This window comes from Diuraphis noxia, unplaced genomic scaffold, assembly GCF_037042655.1.
Source record: "Diuraphis noxia isolate RWA-SAM2 unplaced genomic scaffold, SU_Dnox_SAM2 contig0013, whole genome shotgun sequence".
Classification (NCBI taxonomy): domain Eukaryota; kingdom Metazoa; phylum Arthropoda; class Insecta; order Hemiptera; family Aphididae; genus Diuraphis; species Diuraphis noxia.
Genome location: NW_028301723.1, coordinates 778,404 through 802,293, shown reverse-complemented (window position 1 = coordinate 802,293; position 23,890 = coordinate 778,404). Strand labels below are relative to the sequence as shown.

Sequence of the window (23,890 nt, the reverse complement as noted above, 5' to 3'; positions counted from 1 at the left end):
AAAAATGTTAAGTGCGTTTGAATTTTAAATTTTTACGAAATAGTGTAAACAATAACGATTTATCCTCAAACGATTTAAACATTTTTTATTATTCAAAAATTATAAGTCGTAGATACTTGAAAATTTGATCAGTTATTTAGATTGGCATTTTCTTTACATGATTTAATTTTCAAAATATTTTGACTTTTTTTGAGATATTTATAGACGACTGAAATTTTCAATTTTTCTGAAAGTTTTTTTTTGAATTGTCGATAAATTTTTTTTGGCTCAATCAAAATACTTGAAAATTTAATACAAAGTTCCTCATAAGTTATTCTTATATTGATTAAAAAGTTATATGAATAAATAGGCACAGTTTTTTTTTTATTAGCATTTGAAGTTCAAATATTGACTTAATACGTAAAAATTACGGCAATTTTCAAATTACCTTAGATAGAATTTCATAAAAGTTTTTCTTTTTAGATCTAAGATTTTAAAATTTGATACAAGGCTCCTAACATATTTTTACAATAGCAGTTGAAAAATAAGAGAAATATATAGTCACACATTTTTATTTTTTTTTATAAGCATTTACAGTTCAAATATTGACTAAATACGTTAAAATTACGGCAATGTTTAAAAGTTCAAATTATCTTAGATAGAAATTCATAAAAGTTTTTCTTTTTAATTCTAAGATTTGAGAATTTAATACAAGGTTCCTAAAATATTTTTACAATAGCAGTTGAAAAATAAAAGAAATGAATAGTCACATTTATTTTTTACAAGCATTTAAATTTAAATGTTGACAATACACGTAAAAATCACGAAAATTCGCAAATTATTTTAAGCTAGAAATTCATAAAAAACTTTCTTTTTAAATTTTTAATAATCTATAATATATCCTAGACAGATAAACCGTCTCCGTTCAGAATCGTTTTTCGTATACAATGATACCTATCATTGCATTCAAATTTAACCTACCTTAGTCAGAGGTCCACCCCACCCCCAATGTACAGTAGAGCGATACCCACTTACCCGCTTTTTTTATGTATGTAAGGAATTATAAAATTAATAAGAAATAATAGATACGACGATAATTTGAGCGGGAAGCCTAGCCAAGTAAAATTGTAATCGATAATAATTAGTTGTGCTAAACATTTTATTATTCGTACCATCAGCTGTTATTGTCCATAGTGTCTAATTGTTAATTGGAACAATTTTGGTTTATTTTATGAACAAATTGTAAAAAATATTCTAAAAGCTAAAACAATGCGCTAAAATTGTCAAAAGTGCAATAAAAAAAAACTACTTTAAAATAATCAATATCACCCAAAACACATTTTATACTTACGGTTAAGGATCGACGTTTTAAGTGTTTCGACACCAGAAAGAAGATGCCTTTGCATCAAAATTCCAGCCCTAGAAATAACTAATAATATTTTTCACAATATACTTGCCTATGCAGTTATTCATCGGAGATCTTTCAAGCAATATCTTGAACTCAGATAGTACAGTACTATTGTACTAATATAGTAATATCATTCCAAATGATATAGATATCTCCATGTGCCTATTTGTCGCTTTACAAACCAGTATTTCACGACCATGTCTTAAAAAAATAACTGAATTTTTAATGAGGTTAAGTTATTTTAAGCTTCAACTTTCTAGATAGTTTGTAACTTTTATAAGTTGTACGAAAAATAACATTTAACATTAAACTTAACTTATATCATTCTATATTAACTTGCCCAGCCTTGCGATACACTGTAGGTACATACCTTTAATAATAAATATGTTGGTCTTCACTGCAACCACAACAAATCTCATTTAATTTGCGACAACTTAAATGCGTATTATGTAGTATAAGCATAATATAGTAAAAAAACATTTGGTATCATAGTAATAATTAATAATATTTTATATTATGATGGTACTCGTAAATGCATGATATATCTATGGTACCTACAGGGTAAGTTTACCATTAGTACAGGATTTAAGTATTGATCGCGTGTAATTTATAAAATATAAGAGGAGAAGTAAAAAGGAATTAACTGTTCCAAAAAATAATTAAAAGTTCAAACATTATCTTTTTTAAATTTAAATTTTCTTTTTCTGATGATTTTTAGCATGTAATGTCTTGATGTGTACTCTTCAGAAATACATGTACACATTTTGTAAATAACAATTTTATTAATGTATTTTATTATTTTATTAATTTAGGGAATGACCATTTTTGATTACGAAAAGCCAAGTGGAGAAGAGTAAAGACCTTAACACCTCATCTGTTAATGAGATAAATTATTCTTGAAACATCTATATAATAAAATGCTCCTTCGTCTGACCCCTGTTTATACATGATTTTTCCACTGATTCGTAGAAGCCCATCCGCTACACCACCGAAAAAAATATATTTCAAGAATTTATTAGTTATCTTTACTATACTGCTTTATATTATATTGTAGCCGATACAATTACATTCCCAGACGGAATGCGTACAGGCGTCAGGCGCCTTATTTGTGATGCCCTATACAAATGTAATAAATCAATGGGGGTGGACACTATTCATTCTGATGGCAGTGAAATCTCCATGTGCGGTCGTATGTCATCCCATATCATCCCAAATAAATCGCCAACATAATATAAAAACATTCTTAAACCCTTAGTGCTCTGTGGACTGTGACATCCATTTTCTACACCTAAATGCTGCATAGCCGATTATATATTATTGTATTATTATAATATTCACTTATTTTTACATGGGTAACAACTTGAATATGGTTATAGACAATAATAATTTTATATTTAAATTATAATGATCAGTAATGATCTCGCTGTGGTGAATTTCCGGAATACAATTTGTATCTCAAAATTATTGAAATATATTGAACAAATACAGTTAATACATTAACATCTGAATTATATAAAAAGTTACATAAAATTACAGTTCTAAAATAGAATTATTTATCGAATATAAGTTAGGGGAAAAATTGGAAAATAGGTCAATGAGTAAGTATCGTCTACAAGTTAAAATTGGCTTCAAATATGCATACGAAAAACAATTCTGAGCAATTGATCACTCTATATATCACTCTATATTACAAAGCATATAATATAATATATACTCATATTTAATTTTCAATTATACTTATTTATTGTACTATTAGTAATATGGTAGGTTGAATTAATTTTGGCGAAAACATTGTATTTATGATACAGTAGACGCCGCTTATAAGACTCACTTTGGGACCAGCACAAAGTGAGTCTTATAACCGAATGAACCTTATAGGCGAAGTGGAAAAAAAAAATTAATTACGTATTTATAAATTTTATTTTATTACATATTTTGCTTTGATTTTATTAATACATACATTAAAATAATTAAACGTTAATACATATTACATATAAAAATTATTTTTGAAAAAAATTAAATTTAAATAATTAAACGTAAATTTATATTACATATAAAAATTATTTTTGAAAAAAATTAAATTTAAATAATTAAACGTAAATACATATTACATATAAAAATTATTTTTGAAAAAAATTTGTAATTTTAGTTTGTTTTTTATTTTCTTCTAATATTCCGAAAATATACTGTTCGTATTCGTATTGATCGTATTTATCTGCGATAAAAATTATTATACGTTATTAGGTACCAACAGAAACTAGAAATAATCAACACGAATATTATTTAATTTTTCAATACCAATTTATTTCTAAATTATAACCAAAAAAGTTTGTTTTCTACTATTTATTTTACGAAATTTGAGTCTTATAACCGAAGTGTTGAGTCTTATAACCGATTTTTTTTTAATGTATTTGGACACGTCCGGACCGTTCCAGACGATTTTGAGTCTAATAAGCGACTGAACCTTATATCCGTGAGTCTTATAAGCGGCGTCTACTGTATTTGATTAGTACAATACTTTATAGGTAGTTATAGTTTTATCATTCTATATTATTATATTTAACTTATATGTAGCAATGAATATAATATTTGTAATTGTGAAACTAGGTCATACGAAACCGTTTACTAAATCATGTTCTTTCATTGTATGTTGTAATAAATAAAAAAAATATTATAAACAACTTATATGTGTTAGTTTTGAATCTAATATCTCGTGAACGTATAACTCAGTGAATAAGTGTGTTAAGTTAATTTTAAAAATAATGTCATGTTTCAGGTAAGTAAGTATAAGTATAAATAACTCCCCCCAGTCCCCACTATCATCACTATTAACTAATCTACTGAACTGTATACGTTAAAAATTTTTTTAAATCTTATTACCATATTTTTTTTCAACAGATTTAGTATATACCTAATATACTTACAGAGGAAAAAACGTCAGTTCAAAGTATATGTTCCATCAATTACATTAAACTAGATTTTAGATTCTGAACGGAGTGATGAATGTATTGATTCTACAATGATGTGTGTTTTTTATGTGTCTGTGTACACTGTGTACAGCATAACTACTTGAAATAATGCTTCAATTTTAAACTTTGGGGATAGTTCCCTATGGAAAACTGAATATCCTTGGTGCATTATAGAGGTCAAAAAAGTTAACATTTTCCAACAGTTTTCAAAAAAATCGAGATAAACAAAAAAAAAATTACAGAAAAACGGGAATTTTTACGCAAAACCAGTTTTCGACCAAATCGATTTTTTTATATGGTTGTAATTCAAAAACTAATCACTGTAAATACTTGAAATTTTCACCAAATGTTTATGATAATGTTATCTATATACAGTTTAATTTTAAAACATTTTTGACATTTTTGACTAACGCGAAAATTTGCAAGTAATTTTGAAGTTGAAAAATCATAAAATTTTTTTTGTTTATAACTAAGGATTAAAAATACAACATTAAGTTTTCCTTCAAGTAGCTATAGAGAAAACTCGAAGTATCATTATAGGAAAAATTTTAAGTGCGTTTGAATTTTAAATTTTTACGAAATAGCGTAACGATAACGATTTATCCTCAAACGATTTTAAATATTTGTTATTATTCAAAAAGTATAAGTTGTAGGTACTTGAAAATTTTATAAGTTATTTAGATTGGCATTTTATTTACATTATTTAATTTTCAAAATATTTTGACTTTTTTTAAGATGTTTATAGACAACTGATCAAAATACTTGAAAATTTATTACAAAGTTCCTCATAATAGTTATTCTTATATTGATCAAAAAGTTATAAGAATAAATAGGCACAGTTTTTTTTTTATTAGCATTTGAAGTTCAAATATCGACAAAAAATCGTCAAAACCATGAATATTTGCAAATAATTTTGTAGTTCAAAATTCATAAAATTGTTTGTATTTATATCTAAGGTTATAAAATTCAACACCAAGTTTCCCATAAGTTTTGCTTCAAATAACTATAGAGCAATTTGAAGTGTCATTATAAAAAAAATGTTTTGAGCGTTTAATTTTTATGAAATCGCGTATTGATAACGATTTATCCTCTAACCAGGTATATGTATATCTATGAATCTATGATAATTTAAAGTATTATGAATTATGATAACTACATGCAATGTTTTTGGAAAAATTGATTAACCATGCCTTATGCAAAATGCTTCCTAATTGAAAAATAAAATATTTGTTTCAAAATAGAAAATATGACAAATATTTAAATATTATATTATATTCTAGACTGACAAATCATCTCTGTTCAGAATCGTTTTTCGTATTCAATGATACCTATCATTGCATTCAAATCTAACCTACCCTAGTCAGAGATCCAGCCCATCACCTAATGTACAGCAGAGCGACATCCACTTATCCGCTTTTTATTATTTATATTTAATTTTATTCTACTTCTTGTTTTCGTTATATTAAACATTTATACGTAAAACAAAAATGAGTGAAGTGAATAACAGAAAACTTGTAAAAATGGGATGCTTGGAATGTGGCAATCAATTCAATGATGATTTTTAAAAAAAACCATGACGAAATATTACACCATGGTAAACTGGTAAATATTAAACATGTTGGTGCACCCAAAAATCCATTTGAAAGTGCAGCTGAAACTACACTATTTTGGATACAGTTGATGTAAGTAACTATTAGTTAGCAACACAGTGGTCCAATATAAAACGAAGGAGAATTAAATTTTAAAAATGGTATAATATTTTGATACGCTCATCATATTAAGTGTTTACTATTAGTTATTAAATACTCATAAAATTGTAAGTTGTAAATTGTTATTTTACCTAACCTCATGCACCTACTGTTGCTAGTGCTGACCAATACCCAAACATTTTCTTTGACATAATGTATTTTGGTGAAGAGCTATAAATAGGTAAGTACTGAATATGTATCCATATATGTTTATGAGAAGTATATAATAAATAATAATGATAATATTATCAACGACCGTCTCACCGTCCTCAAAACATTTTTCATTTTTCTATTACTGAAAATTAACATGTGATTAGCATGAATTTTCACGACTATTGACAAAATTTACACCCGTATCAGAAAAAATAATGAGCTGTGATGGAGAGTTTTCAACAGCACCACCAAACATGGAAAATTATTAATGATAAAAAAACTTGATACACACACAATTTTAACACCTGATTGGCATGAACTTGCACAACTATTTCCAAAATTCGCAAATATCTTTTTCGCGAGCAAATCCTGATCAACTATTTCACGCGTCTCACCAGCGTTTTCGGCCATAGCAATGGAATTATTATTTTATATGTCGTACAATACATGCTATGTTGCATTATGTGTTTAAATCGTAGTTTGAATAATTGATTATTAGATCGTTTTAATGAATTATCAGTGGTAGACTTACATGGACCATAATTCAATACTTATAGATTTAAACTTTAATTTATTTAAAATTCCCATTTTTCCTTAATTTTCTTTTTGGGTTTTCCCAGTTCTTTTGAAAACTATTAGGAATTTCAAAAAATGACCTCCCCATGCACCAAAAAGATTCACTTTTGGACCGGAAAAGCTACTGAAGTTGAAAATTGAAGTATTATTTTGACAACTTATCATGTACACACACGAAAAAAAAAATAAAATTTAAAAAAATAACACACAACATTGTAAAATCAATATATTCATCACTTCGTTCAGAATCTAAAAAACTAAATTGATAAGAAAAAATCTAAAATTAAAAACATCAAAAATTAAAACACATATTTTTATAATACAAAAACATGTTGAATAAAAAATCAGAATTTAAAAACAAAACTATAATTAAAAATTTATATTTTTTAAATATAAACTTTAATATAATATATCAATGAATTTATAAAAAAAACTTAGTAGAATAAAAAAACTAAATTGATAACATTCGTCTTGAAGAAAAAAATGAATCTCATATGATTAAAAAAATCTAATTTTATTAAAAAAAAAATTAATATGAAGAAAAATCTAGATTTTATGACAAACCATATTGAATGAAAAATCTAAAATTATGAAAATATCTATAATATAGAAATAAAATCTATTTTTTATTTAGCATGTTTTTGTATTATGAATATATATTATTAACTAGCTGATCCCGTGCACTTCGTGGCCCGTTAAAATATGTACCATCTCCATATGACTCAAACTTTATTCAATTTTATTTGTTATTTGTTATTTAATTTAATTTGTATCACCTCCCTGTCACCGTACTCGTCCTATTGGAGCGAAAAATTCTCCTGAACAGAACCGCCACCCTGGTGATAGGGCGGTGTGAATAAAAAATAATTAAATAAAACATATATAAGCATTTAACAGTAAGTAATCGCTTTATTGTTAATCATGTCAATCATAATTATTAACAAAAATCAGTTTTATTTTCATTGTAGTGCTTTGTGATATATGATGTTCATGTTTTTTGTTTGATTACCTGACGCATGGACAAACAAATCTAATTCAATGGGCTGTTCGACCACCTTCAAGCAAGGTTGCTGCGATTCCCGACGAAGCGAGTGCAAATGAAATTTTATTTTGTGAGCGTATTGTTGCTAATATTAATGAAATCAAAAAAGTTTTTCCTGTACCACCAGGTGCATCTAAGAAGTACGATATCCCTCCAGTTTCATAATTTGTTACTTTCATAGGAGTATCAAATACATACTTCTGTTGTTCATTCAACAGTGGAAGAATTGTTTGAATTAATTCTTTCAAAGTGTTGAAATCATACAGTTTTTCTCAGTGCACCTCTTGTTTAAAAGCATCATGTATTGGACGATTGGGCGCGGTCAAGCCTAATTGAATTAATAGTTTGACATCATCAAGCGCATGTCCTCAATTGAAATCAATACTTCGTTGTAAATTTCTTCACTGATTTGTATATTTGGATTTCCCATTCTATTCCGTATTTGATACAAAATATCATCACACATTTAATCTTTGTACTTGATCCACAAATAAATTGGGTTTGATGGGAAGCATGTACATATGATTATAGAAAACAATGTTCGTATTTGATGAGCATGTGATGATATTACAGCATCATTGAGAGTTTGATCCCAATGATCGTCATTTTCTAGCAATTGCAAACGTTGACAGGCTTCTCTATAGGATCCACACAAATCACCATAAACAGTTCGTAAATGTTGGAATGATGTTGGGCCTGCACATACATTGACTAATAGCAGCCGTAAATAAAAACATTCATCATTGCTTGGATGTACTGAATAAATTCGAACAATCGCATCGGTGGAATATACATCTGGGTATTTATATTTATATTTATATTCAGCTCGATTCAAACTTGCGTGATTATTAGTTGAATGTCGCGCTCGCGCTTCACGCGTTTGTGATATCCGAATTCTTTCACGTTCATTTCGGTCGTCACGTTCTTGTGCACTTTGGTTAGATCGGTAATTACCTTGGTTTGTAGCATTTTGGGTTTTTCTACCTAAATTGCTTCGTCATATAGGAGGCATATCAAAATTAAATTATTGTGTCACGTGCAATAATTAGTGATCATAGGTAACTTAACACTCTGCACAAAACACGATATACAAATTTAATTCGTGTATCAGTTGACAAAAGCAAACTCGGTAGAGTAGGTAACAGAAAATCCAAGAAAAACAACACTTACAACATATTGACAAATAATCGACCACCATAGATGATATTCTTGATCAGTGATTACATTGCCATGGAGACGATCAATATTATATTATCCATATTATAGTAAGGGCTGTTTTAAAAAGAAAAGGGCTCATCCTCATTTTACCCTATAATAATTTATTTGTGAAATATCTGAATTTTGAAACATTGTATTTACTTAAATGTCATATAAAAATATTAAATTGAACAGATTGTATACTTATTTAATGTGATAATTTATAATCCATAATTGAAGATACTGATGCACCAAAATTTAATTTTAAATTTTTTGTAATTATGGATTAATTAATTAAGATGTTGGATCAAGGGAAATCTTCTGAACTCCTTAGAGAAGAAGAAGCATTACGTTTAATGGAACCAGGTGAATCGCTACATTTATTTTAATATATTTAATTTTGTCATCCTTCAATGGTTATCTGGTCATATTATTTGAGAATAAATGTATGGAAAATTAAATAAAAAATATGACCATTAACAACAAACTATAAAATACTCAACTGTTTGGTTAGATTAACAGATCTTTACCAACAATAAAAAATGGGTCAAGAGCTGAAGATCTGAAAGCTCTACAAATAAAAGGTTATGGTAAAATTGTTCTCACTAATACATGTGCCTTTGACAGTGCAGTTTTCTTGATCATGGTTGCTATGTGTGACAGTGGAAAATATTTAAAATCAAACGGAGAAACACATATCTGTTCTATATTTATCCAATTTATCAAAAAAATTCTATCAAAAGGAATCACAGGTGACACATATAGAGAAAGAGCAAAAATTTTAATTGATTTACAGAAACCAATTCAAACTCCCTTAAAGTACAATCAGACACTACTCAAATGTGAAACAACTTTCAACAATTTACTTACATGTGTTATGCCAGACCTCCCGACAATTATATGATAAAACAGAATGTGCTGATTCAAAATGTAATAAAATGAGTTACCAATATTCCCATATAACCTATATGTATGATGGAAACTTCAATGAACTTGAAAAATGTATTTATGAACGTACTTGTATCATCACCAGTATTTGTAAACATAAGAATGGCAGTAAGACATGTACAAATATTAAAATTTTAACACCATTTCTATCAAACCAGCATTTATTTATAGAAATAATTCCAAATGACGAAGGTGAGTATGCATAATCATAATATTGTTTAAAATAATATTATAAGTCTTAATAATGAAATAATTAATAATTTACATAATTTCAGAACTTACCAGCCAAAATCCGAGGACTACTGTACTTATAAAACTATCAGATATACCCCCTGTAATAAGTGTTCAAAATATGAACTATGAGCTCAGAGGAATTTGTTCATGGTAACATAAGTGGTATTAGGCACTATAAAGCATATTGTAGAAGGTTAAATAATAATTGGGAAATATATGATGATTTGGCAGTAAAATCAATTCCAATTAAGGCTGAAACAACTGTACAGTGTGAATATATCTACTATACTATATAAATAATATGAAGACAAATTACTATTTCAAAAGTTCTAATTAAAATGAAAACTCATTTTTTTCTATTTTTTTTTTTTTTTTTTTTTATGTAACAGTTCTAGGTAGGTACTTATTATTTTATTGAAAAAAATGTAATTAATATAAAATTTGGAATTTGTATTTAAAAAGAAATATGAATTTTAAAAATATTAAACTGTAGGATTATATATATATATATATATATATATATATTGTTTTTATAGCCATATTTGATACAAACTATGAACATTCATTTTGGAAAAAAAATTTACTTCTTGTTTGTGTGAAACAAAAGTATAGTAGAAATTATAATAATATTACGTTAATTTGCATATACATTAATAATAATATTCATTAAAAGCTATCAATTCTCATATAAGTTAAGCCTATGGTGACTTTCTATCATTGATAAGGGTAAAGTCAAAGTAATAGTAAGTTCTTATGATTTAATTTGACTAATATTTTATTTAAAAAAAAAATTAATTATATAATATCACATGAGATAGCAGGAAAGTTAAATAAGTGAAACAATAGTGTCTAGTAATTGGCTACAACTAAATAACAACTATTCAAAATTTGAAATTGGAAATTGGGGCATTTCCCAGCCCCCCCACCAAAATGTTGGTTTTAAAAAAAAACTGAACCTCTACAAACGAAAAAAATGTGATTACAAACCAATACAAACCGGCTACAAACCACAAATTACCTGATTTCGTAAACCTGTTTCAGTGTTTCATATCCCAGAACTGGTAGTTTAATTAAGCCACATCAGTCGAGTTTGGGTTGAATTTATGACATGTAAATACCACAAATTCATTTTTTAACCTATAAAAAAAACAAAGTTCAATAATATTTCAAAAGATCAAATTCAAATCTGAATGCACTTACATGACAAAATATAAATATAATAATAATAATATACATATATACTTACAATAAAAAGAAAAGAATAAAATATAAAAACTAAATTTCACAAGGCTAGATACAGTTGGGAAAATTTAGTATTTAGAGTATTACACTTCACACAATTTATGGGCACAGAGCGTCAACCATACAATGTTATTGAAAATGTATTGGTCTATTACTATCATAATAATATATACTTACAGTTTTATACGATAATAATCAAGAATCAAACATTTAAACAATAAGACAGAACTCGTTGTGTTAATAATAATGTTGGCCTTAAATTGGAAAATGAAATGTTTATAAGGATAATCAAAACCAAATTTTTAAATGAAATTGGCCGAAAGATAATATTGGTGGAGTGTGTGGTTGTTTTACAGTTCAAAAAATTATGCCAATGGAATTTATATTTAAAAAAGTGCTGTCACCCTAGGCAGGAGGTCAGATACCTGCGGCTGGCTCATCTGTTGCTCTTTGGAAAATGCATCAATATCTTTAACTCATAAAATACAAATTGAAATTTGGCAATTTTTTTATATTACAGGTATAATTTCTTTTTGATGCTTTATTTTTATTTTCAAACATTTTCTAATATGAACTTTATTAAAAATAAATTAAGAAGCAAATATTAGCCAACTGAATGATAAGCTCAGGGATAAACTGATATCAGCTTAGACACATGTTTGAAGATGAAAACTATACATTATTCTACAGATTTAATAATAATAATGATGTATAAATGAAACTAAGTTTTTATAAATTTAACGGTATTAAATGTTTTTAATACCTACCAATTTCTAATGAAATTGCTTAGTAAAATATATTAATCGTTTTATGTACTATGGTATGTATTTTTATCAACCATTGTTGCTCTTCAAAAATCATGATTTTTTTTTTTTTAAACAGCTTATTTACTAGAAAAAGTGTCCGGTCCGTGCCCTAGGTTATTCATTCACTCAATACGTACAGTTAGGTATGTTGATTATCTGATCACTTCCAGGCCATGGTTCTTCTCTACCGATACGTGGACTTCAAACGAGTACAAGCTGGTATTTTTAAGTGATATAGACTTTCCTTTCGAATGTTGATAGTTTGATGTAGCCAAAGTGCCAACGTAGCAATTTAATTAAAATTTGAGAAATATATTAAACTGATCAGAGAAACGAATAAATAATAATGTTCAATGTTCATGTGTGAGGTGTGACTACTGACTATCACATAATATATTATATTATACGTTATCAGTTATGAATGATAAACTATATACACTGACTTCTATAATATTTATAGAATATTTATATATCATGATTATACCACAGATTAGGTAGGTTTGTAATCTGTGATTATATAGAACCGGACTGGCACCGGTTTGTTGTATTATGGCACTGGCGCACAGCCACGATAGTTCGGCTACTTACCACTATGTTGGTGGTTGTAAGTTAATCGTGATCCAATAAAATGTGTTGGCAATAAATCTGGTAAGTGGATGTTGCTCTGCTGTACAGAAGGCAAGCCCGGATTGAACCGGCGAGCTACCGAGAAAATCTCGGTGGGCCGCGTAAAAATTCAAGATCAGTATAATTATATCAAACACTGATATAAACTAGAATAATTTAAAATAATAATATAATGTATTTTATCTATATAGAATATACGTCGTATATAAATATATTATATATATATAAAAGAAAATCAAATTTTAAACTTATAGGTAGTTATAAAAAATTGTTTAAAAATCGTCATACTACTCATACTTAGGCCATGACTCGTGAGTAATGACTGATGAATATAAAATGAAATGTTTACAAATTGCATAAATCCATGCGATCTATATTATATTTTATATTATCTATATTATCTATCTTATATTTTGCGTTTTTTTAATAATATAACTGAAGTATACTGAGTAACCTAATGTAATGTAGGTACTTATTGAATAGGTAATTTGTGAATGTGCTTTAGAGAAACAATTATTACTTAAAGCATACAAGAGGGATCATAAAAAATGTTTTTTCGAATGGGCCGATACTTTGTTGAGGGCCGGTAGAAGTATAAAATCTCGGTGGGCCGAAGTCTATCCGGCCCTGGCAGAAGGATACAAGTGGGTTACTATAATGGATGGTATTAAATTTGAATTTAATGATATAATATCATTGTATACGAAAAACGATTTTGAGTGAAGACGATTTGTCGATACAGGATATTTTATATTATATTACTTAATTATATTGTTATTATTTATAAAAAAAAAAAAAAAAATGAAGATCCCTATAAAATAAATTCCAAATTAATCAAATCAGATTCATTATGAACCCGACTCACTCAGTCATTCATAGTAGGTATATACAATTTATTATTAAGTATTAATATGAGTCATTACCAATATTAACTGCTAATATTAGAATATAAAGTATACTTTAAAAATTTAAGTAAACAAAAATAATATTTTTAAATTACAACTTTAATTAAAATTGTTATTATTGATTATTTAATATGTAATTTCATAAAAATTTGAAGTTCAAATAACTAAAAACAAAAAAATTGTGTTTGAATAGTTTTTAAATTTTTCTTGCAGCAGAATTATAACTACTTGTGTGGAACCTTGTTTTAAATTTTCAATCCTTAGCTATAGTTGAATCTTTATACATTAATGACAACTAAAAAATTTGTTAATTGTTAATTTTGTAAAAATTTGAAATTTAATTGGTTATTACAAAAATCATGGCTATGTTATTTTTAATATTTTCCAACTGCAGATATAATATCAACATAATGGGGAACTTTGTATTAAATTTCCAAGCTTTTTGACCTAACGAATAAAATTATTGTAATGGCACTAGAATAAAAAACTAGAAATTATTTATTTGATAAAATTTGAAAAATTCATGAACAATCCATCTGTTGAATTTTAAAATCTTAGATTTTAAAAGATAAAATTGTAAGAATTTTTAACTAAAAAAAATTGCAAATTTTCATGATTTTTACATATTTTTTCAAAATTTGAAATTAAAATGCTCATTAAAAAAAAATGTTGACTATGTATTTTCAATATTTTTAAATGAACATTGTAATATTAGGAGCCTTGTATTAAATTTTGAAGATTTTTTACCAAACGAATAAAAATTTATTGTCATTTATAAAAAAATAATCTAAAAAGATTGAAAATTTCAAATGTCAATAAAATAATTTTAATAGATTTGGGATATTTTAAAAATTTTATCAAAGATAGAAGTTGACAATATAAGCATTCAGTGAAAGTTTCAAGTATTTGTTTAAGAGTAACACCAATATCTAAAATCGATTTTCTCAAAACTTTATTTTGCATAAAAATGCCCGTTTATTCTTTATTTTTTTTTGTTTTTCCGGTGCTTATAAAAATTATTGAGAATTTCAAAATTTTACCTCCCCATCACACCAACAAGATTCATTTCCAATCGGAAGAGCTACTGAAGTTGAAAATCGAAGCATAATATCGATAACTTATCGTGTACACAGATAAAAAATAATAACGCTCATCATCGTAGAATCACTACATTCATCGCTCCACTCAGAATCTATTATATTATATTATAAAATAATAAATATCTATAAGGCTATAGGTAATTCAGACGGACCTTATTAATTACCAAATGAATATAACATTAAAAATGTGTAATTACGCAAAACTGTTTAAACAAAAAGGTGGGAAATTAATATGAATAAAGACGGGAAATATAAATATAAATAAGACTCTAACCAATAGCTATATTATAATTGGAAGTTAGGGTATAAGATTTGTATCATTCTATGTCTTTATAAGTTGAATCGGTAAAAACATTAAAAAACAACTTACAAGCAAATGTTTTAAACTTTCACGGTATTAGAAGTAATTTATTAACGGTCTTATTTAAAAGTGGCCTGAAAATATCGATTTGCCCGGTAACTAGTATGTATTTTAGAGTCTCCTCGGATCTATAGGTGGAACCTAAGCTTAAAAAAAAGGGTGTCCACGTTTAGTAAAATAGATAATATATTATATATATTATAGAAGATCTACCTAATAAGAGGATGACCAAAATATGCTCATCAAATCTGTCGTTTCCCTCGTATAAACGTACAATATTAACTTCTTCACTCTCAGTCATATGCAATGATTTATCATTGAATTCAAATATAACAAGTAGGTAAAAATTACATGCTCAAAAACTGCTATATAGAGCAGAGCGGGGAATCCAATTACCCACCTATTTTTATATTATTGCACCAAGAAATTTAGTATATTATAGTATATTTCATAAAATAAAAAATTTAAAATTATAATGATGTTTAAAAATATATTTTTCTGCAGTATAGGACCTTATATACACACTTTTTTTTACAGTCTAGAAACTTCCAAATGTACCTTTTTCTATTGAGTAGGAAATGATATATATAAATATGTATATATATTTTACCTGCTATGTCGTTTGTAGGTACGTACATTTGCCCATTGTACTTATTGTGTTTCTTGCACTACAGTGAGGGTAGGTAGGTAGGTACCTTGACCAGCGTATAGGTAGCGTCAAGTGTTCGTATATATATGTATAATACAATAACATTTCGATGCTCAACTGGTGGTAGGAACCAACACCATTACTGTTGCCACCACCGTCGTGTAACATAAAAAGGGACGCAGAATTCAGATCGTCATTCGTATGCTAACAGTGCTATTTAATTTAAAATTGTTCTCGGCACTAGCAGACTTGGTCGAGATAGACTGTATTTTTTTCCATAATTTTAACATAATATTCATATCTCATTAAATCTACATTACACGATGAAATATACGGCATTTACAATCGTCACGCTTGCCATCATCTCATCGATTGTGGCATTGACAAATAATGGTTACGAAGAACGGCCGTGGTCGACAGAAGATATTGAAAACCACAAAAATAGTGAGTAAATAGCATTATGTATTATTTTTAAAACACACATGTTAATTATGAATAATTACTATCATTCAGATGTTTGAGAAATCTGTATTATGTTTAAAATGTATATTTATTGTTTTACGTCTCTAAATATTTGATATGTGTTATATACTTCGAATTTAAGTTTTATTTTTTATTTTCAAGTTTTTAATCATTCTATAGATTAGTCATACAATATAAATAAATCGTTGAAAAAGTGATAAAATCACCGGGTCTACCTGTTATAAACATAAAAATTAAGTGACCCAATTACCGTTACCTTTTGGAAAAAAAGGTTAATATTGTGAGGTAATTATCGGATTCCCCTTCTAAGCATCCTCACATGGGACTGATAATAGTAGAATCGGTATCGGTGGCAGACCGTCACACAAAGGAATGCACAGAATTTTGGTGGTCCTCATGATAACATTTAGAATAGAATATTTATTATTTTTAATATTACAAACACCAAACAGTATAATTCACCTAATAGTGAAATAAGGTACTAATTGTCTTCTTGTGTTTTTTTAGTAATGGATAGTCTCAATGGTCGTGTATGTCCTCCATTTGGAAAAAAGGCGAAATTCGAGGTAGAGACTATACAAACGAAGTCGCCGATGTACGGATGTGCCTATATGGCAAAAAAAACTCAACAAAGCGCTGTTCCGTTGTTACATTTGTGGTTGGAGCGTTCCGAACCAAAAAAAATACATGGCCATTGCAAAAACATGACTAGTACGTATAACGAACTACTACAACTGTAACATAATAATGGTGGTCGGGGGTTGGTAAGGTGGGTTGCGTGGGTGGGTATTGGACCCATGCTTTTTAAAATTTGCGGTCACCAAACTCTGCATAAAACTCAAATAAAATTAATTACAATAGTATTAATTTTCGTTATTCTACAGCATATTGTATGTTTATATAATAACATTATCAGATTGACTTGCGCTTTGCACACATATTTCTTTATTTTATAAGGATATTAAGTACCTACTTTATTGGAGAGTATAATATAAATGTATTTTAATATTATATTGAATATTAATGTACTATAATTAATGCTATACCTAGTATTTTTTGCCAAGCAATATCTTTAATCATACTCATGAATATTTCATCTAATTGTTTCTATCAGATATGGACCACTTTACTTTTGAGTGCTTGGCAAACATTAAACAACCCAACATAGACGAAGTTAAATTGGGTTTTAAGTACATATCACTACTGGAACATACTAATGCAGAAAATATGCAGAGTCAACCATCCAAACCACGATCCCACAGATGTGCCGTGAGTATATTACACGTTATTTTATATTATATTATATTATTCTATATATTCTTTATAATGTAGACGAATTCATGCAATCAATCTGATTATTTGAATGGTAATTTGTGTGTGTGTGTGGGGGGGGGGGGTTGTAGTGAGTATGTGGTTGAAGAACATTCTTATGTACACGCATGAAATATTAACTATTATGGATTTAAAATTTTTAAGTGGGTGGTTGGTAGAATAATACTTATTATTTGTGTATTTGATCATTGTATACTAATTCTATTTTCAGGGAAAATTTTATTTTAATAATTCAAAACTAATAAAAGTTCTTACTTGTAATTATTATATGCGATAACTAAACCACCACATACCTCTCTTTAAATAATTGAACTTCTTATTTTCCATACCTAGTCAAACCATTTGAGATTTAAAGCCCTCGTATTGTATATGTATACAATCCCAAATGTTTTTAAACGGTTTGACGATTTATATTTCATATATATTTATTATCAGTGGCATAATTACGGAGGTGCACGACAGTGCACTTGGACCCCCTGGTATTATGTTGAAGATTAAAAGATATACTTTTGTGCCAGCATATACTGAACTTTATACCTCTTTAAATACAATATCATCTATATTTCATTGATTTGTTGAATTTTTTTTAAACTTATTTAAGAATGCTGTTATCACTTTAATTAATTTTATAAATATTTATTTATAAAATATTTATTATATACATATTATATTTTTATATGCATAATGTATCATAGTACAGATACAGCTCATATAGTATTTAAAATATAGGTACCTACAGATTTTTATCTTTGTTTATGTTATATTGTTATCAAATATAAAAAGATACCTATTTAGTACATGCGAGCAATGCAATTAGCTTTAAATATGAGTAATATGACTTACCTAATTTATAATTATTGATAACAATTTTACACCTGCTGAAATTTAATGGAATTACGCCAATTTTTTTTACACCGAGTAAATATAATACATTGTGTTAACCATAGTAACCATAGTATCTAATAAACATTCACCATCACCAACTATTCCGGGGAAAGCCCCATTATAATTACAATATTCATCAGCAGTGTTTCTAATTGTTGTCCTTCGTGCTGCCGTATTTACACTAATATCACTCCTGTGTCGTGTATTAACTTTAATCTTATTGTAAAATCTGAAGGTCTAAAAAACAGTGACCTCGACATTTGTGGTTGTAGATTGGGGAGGGGGGATTCAGTGTACCTATATTTACATACACATAATTTATAGTTGATTTAATTTATTTCTCTCTATCTGTATTTTTCCTTTCTGTCCACAGTTGTACGATGTGAGGGACGTGGACGACAAGATGCTCAGAATAATCCGAATAGTGATTAGCAAGCCAGTGGTAGCAGCAGGTACATTCAACACAACCCTGTGCAAAGGGCTCTCAGAGCTTTTAGATCGGGATGAGCTGCCATTCGTCCACGAGGGATCTCGATATTGGCCTGACGGATCGATGTACCTATATTTATTAGGAAGAAAGGCAAAAATCTTTTACACTAATCCAACTACTACCACCTATCGTCCATAAATATGTGTATAGGTACCTTTACATCATTACATTATGAAAACATACATGTAATTTAATTTATAATTAAAACACATTTATGTATACTTACCTACATATATTTTAAAATATACAATAAAAAGTTCATCAATAATTCCATTTGTATTGTATTTGTTTTTTTTTTTTTTATATTGATGGGTATTTGAATGAGAACAATTTTCATATACTTTTAAACATCATCAGTAAAGTTACCATAGTTAAGCTTGTTCATAATTTTTATAATACTTAGGAATAGAGAAAAAATATTAAACATAATATAAATTTATATTACTTAAGAGTTCGCCGGCTAGTACTTGTATTAAAATATATTATTCTTCACTAAAAAGTATTAACGGCGATCTATCGTTTGTTGTGGTATCGTTTAAACGAATTATTTATTATGATCTATAAATCTGTTTGGACTGCCAGCTATTCACTCAGCATTTGGCTGGGCAGCCACTAGAATAAAGGAAAATGGTGTTCGACTTTGGACGGGATAGGTGACCAATAAATATAAATAATAGCACGTCGTATATAAATGACAATAATATATTATAAGGCACGAAAAATATGCATATGTTGGCCAGGAAAACGTCTTTTCCCGGGCGCAACTCAAAATAATAATAAACAATAAATATCAAATAATGATAGGGCAATAACGACAATTTACAATAATAATGATGATTTGATTACCGGTCGGCACATGCGCCGCGGTGGAGTGGTGTATCGGCGGCGGCGACTGGAACAGCTGTTGCGATGGTGCGGTGACACGCAGGTGAACGGGGAGCGGTGGCTGTTGGCGGCGGCGAATGACCGATTACGTGATGTGCAACTTACGTAATCACGGCACTGAAATAGCGTCGCACGACGGATACACACACAATAATAATAATGCCGGGGAACGATGTACCGGGTACGAATTATAGCCCGTCGGAATCAGACGACTGTGATGTACCGGCACGAATAAATAAATAATAATATGTGCGCGAATATCGGCGGCACCCACGCGACGGCGAGTAACGGTCGCGCAACGGACAACCGGTCGACGAAAATCGGTACGACGTCGAGAACGACGACAACGGCGCGACAGCGAAATAACACAAATCGCGGAACAATATAATTACGACCAAGTGCGGATAAGTCGCACCCACGAGGTTGTCGCAAAACGGCACCGAATAACGGCCGGACGCGAAACACGCACGGTCCGCTCAAGTCGAGCGTACGAAAAAGACAAGTTTTAGTCGCCGGCGGCGACTTGGCCGAAGCCCGGTGTCCGCGGGCCGCGCGACGCGCTGTCTCGCGGACCGGTTGCCGAATGTTGCGCTGGAAGCGGCGGGAAGTTCAAACAAAATCATAACGACGTAATTTGTCTTTAAAATATTTACGTATAATCATACCAAAAGTAATTATAAGTACATATAACTATACAAATTTATAACATTACTTATACAATACACATTTAAACAAAAAGGTAAATTAACGGGTGAAGTCGATTAATTCGAAATTCAAAAAGCTGCAGTCACTTAACATACTACTTAACGTATATATTATAAAAAAAAAATAATAAAGTTAATTTCTGTATGACGAAATACATCTTTAAAATACATATTATATTGTATATATTGTTTTTATATAAATAATAATTTCAATTTTATATAGGTAGTTATTATAATTCATGACTTTTTAAAAATATATATAATTTCTATAACGATAGTTCATCAAAATGAGAAATTAGTACCTATAGTATATTATGTTTATTGTTATATATTTAACGGACTTATTTTATCCCGGACTTTTTTACCGTGATTTCTATTATATATGTACATCAATATTTTATAATACTATAATTTTGTTAAGGGGCCTGCTCGTGACTATTAGTTAGTTAACTTAATTAGTTCACGTAGCTCTGCAACCTGATCCACGGGATGCTCGGAATCTCGATTTAAATCAACCAAACAATCAATAACTGTGTTGCTCTCAGTTGTGAACGCTGTCCATAATTCTTTTACTTCACTCAAAAGAACCACCAATTGTGGAACTAAATCCTCGTCCTCAATACAACGCAGCGCGAGATCGTGTATTGCGCGTATATTTCGAATACATTCATTACGACGCAATGTGGCCTTTTTAAGTGCGCGGTTAACGCGACCGGCTTCCTGATCGTCCATCGCAAAAATATATTATACGACAGAAAAAACAAATAGTTAAATATAAATATAATTTAAATTTTAAATAATACGAATAAAACAATTTACGCGTTATAATACTATACGTATTAGTGCGTCGTACGTGACGCCAATTAGGTAATAACCACTGGTCGTTCACTATCGACAATCGATAATAGATATAAAAGTTATTTCTACTAATGAATAACTAACACAACGACGGAATAATATCAACACCACGAAAACCCAACTGCAATATGTCACACTAACCGGTGCGGCTGTCGGCCGTACCAATATACAAAGTTTGTTATAATTCGAGATAAACGTAAAAAGTAACCACGCTCTGCTACCAGAAATGTACCACAAAGGCTCCTGCGGGGGTGGCGGTTGGCCTTAGATGGTGATAAATAATATATATAATAAATGTTACCCAGATTATCTCCAAATAGAATAACAAAATAAATTTTAACGTGACCTGCAAAGGATCGGGTGACCAGAACAACATATATATAAGAAACTATTTTTGATTGCACCGTCGTGCTATAAATGTATAATAGATTAACAAAGATCAAGTAGATTATAATACAATATATGAGTACTAACTGGTGGGCGCCCAAAAGATTATAATATAATAATAATAATTAATACAAACACTTAGGTAATACCAGTAAATAATAATAGATATGCTAACGTGATTGTTACCACAGCTCAAACATAGATACAATTTTTGTGGTACAAATAATAGTCAAATTCAAGGTGTTAACGATACCGGTCCGGCCATCCACCTCACCAACTCCTAGGCTTGGAATGCTTGGACAGTGTACCCACGGGATAATGTATAATGCAGCTGCCGGGCCATGGATCTCCGACTCCGCGTCCGCGTGGTCAAAAACACGTCGTCTGAGGGCGACGTCGCACAAACGGACAACAACGGCACAAGACGGCCAACAACGGCACACAAAAATGGCCAACAACGACGCGGAACGGTGTGGACGTAGCACACACACACACGCACCGAGAGCGAGTACGTTGCTCGGGAGAATGAACAGACGACCGATCGACGCTGGACATACGCCGATTTTATATATATCAGAGGGGAGGAGGGGGACGTAGAGCTCGGCGAGCTTATCGAGTATAAAGGTCATTATATTCACGCTGTAATACGAAATTATAACGATAAGCTTAATATATCTCGAACATCCTCCCCCCCTTGGAAGACGTAGGGCGGCTTACAACTGGATGTGGATGGAATGGCATATAATGATCGACCAAGGTGACCACTGCTGAAGAACTTGATTGAAGTCTGAGGAAGGTGACAACCTGATACATTACACATAATTAAAAGAAAGAAAAAAGAAAAGAAAAATACAATGTTCAAAACAAAGAATAATAATATTTTAAAGAATCGCCAAATACGATGAATATAATGCAAATAAAGGGAAGTTAGTAAAATAATATAATAAATAGATCGTAGCATGAAATAATAATTCAATAAATTACCTTATAATATCAAATGGTCACCCAAATAACCTTGCAAAAGGGCGCACAGTCTCAAAATAATCAAAAATAATTATACATAAGGCAATAATAATTTATATCAATACAATTTAACAGCGTAAGAAAAAATCAAAAAAACCAAAAAAACAAATACCTAAGCCACGATTTACAATTCATGAGTAAATAATTAATACATTTTTTTTTTTTTTATATACATATATATAATACATCAATGGCAATAGATATCAATAAAAATTCAAACAAACATAACTCTACGCATCCTTTACCTCCGATGCCCACAGGACCTAGGGTACATTAACTGATCGCATGGTGTAAGTATACATAATAATTTGCAGTACAGGGGCATGACATATTGACGCGTAGGTGTAGGGATTGCTATATATATTTTAATTAGGTAATTTTACGACCTTTACCACCGGGCGAGTAAGTGTGCCGGTTGCGGTACGCAAGCTGACTACACGTACTACACCGTCCGCTCCCGGAAACACTTGTTCCACACGTGCCATACGCCAACGTAGCGGTGGTACATTCGGCTCTTTAACAATAACCAAATCGTTGACTGCAAGATTGGTCTCATCGTGTGTCCAGCGAGTACGAGTATATTGTTTTTATATAAATAATAATTTCAATTTTATATAGGTAGTTATTATAATTCATGACTTTTTAAAAATATATATAATTTCTATAACGATAGTTCATCAAAATGAGAAATTAGTACCTATAGTATATTATGTTTATTGTTATATATTTAACGGACTTTTTTTATCCCGGACTTTTTTACCGTGATTTCTATTATATATGTACATCAATATTTTATGATACTATAATTTTGTTAAGGGGCCTGCTCGTGACTATTTAATAAGGGGCAACATTTAGGCAATTTGAAAGCTCGTCGCCGCCGCCCGGTACCTATGTGTTAG

At 29.4% G+C, this 23,890-nt stretch overlaps 1 protein-coding gene across 1 annotated transcript; it reads left to right on the top strand.

Moving 5' to 3' along the window:
* The first annotated feature begins 16,267 nt into the window (after nucleotides 1-16,267).
* LOC149054051 (uncharacterized) lies at nucleotides 16,268-19,272 on the top strand. The gene is made up of 4 exons (XM_089230726.1): nucleotides 16,268-16,388; nucleotides 16,935-17,138; nucleotides 17,542-17,696; nucleotides 19,018-19,272. Exons 1-4 carry the CDS (start codon nucleotides 16,268-16,270, stop codon nucleotides 19,270-19,272), a joined length of 735 nt encoding a protein of 244 aa, XP_089086852.1.
* The last annotated feature ends 4,618 nt before the right edge of the window (nucleotides 19,273-23,890 follow it).

Excerpts from the sequence above, each read along its gene's own strand:
- LOC149054051 (XM_089230726.1), top strand. The coding sequence starts at position 16,268 with ATGAAATATACGGCATTTACAATCGTCACGCTTGCCATCATCTCATCG. Across the intron at positions 17,139-17,541 it reads CCATTGCAAAAACATGACTA|ATATGGACCACTTTACTTTT; the intron begins GTACGTATAACG and ends TGTTTCTATCAG. Across the intron at positions 17,697-19,017 it reads CACGATCCCACAGATGTGCC|TTGTACGATGTGAGGGACGT; the intron begins GTGAGTATATTA and ends TTCTGTCCACAG.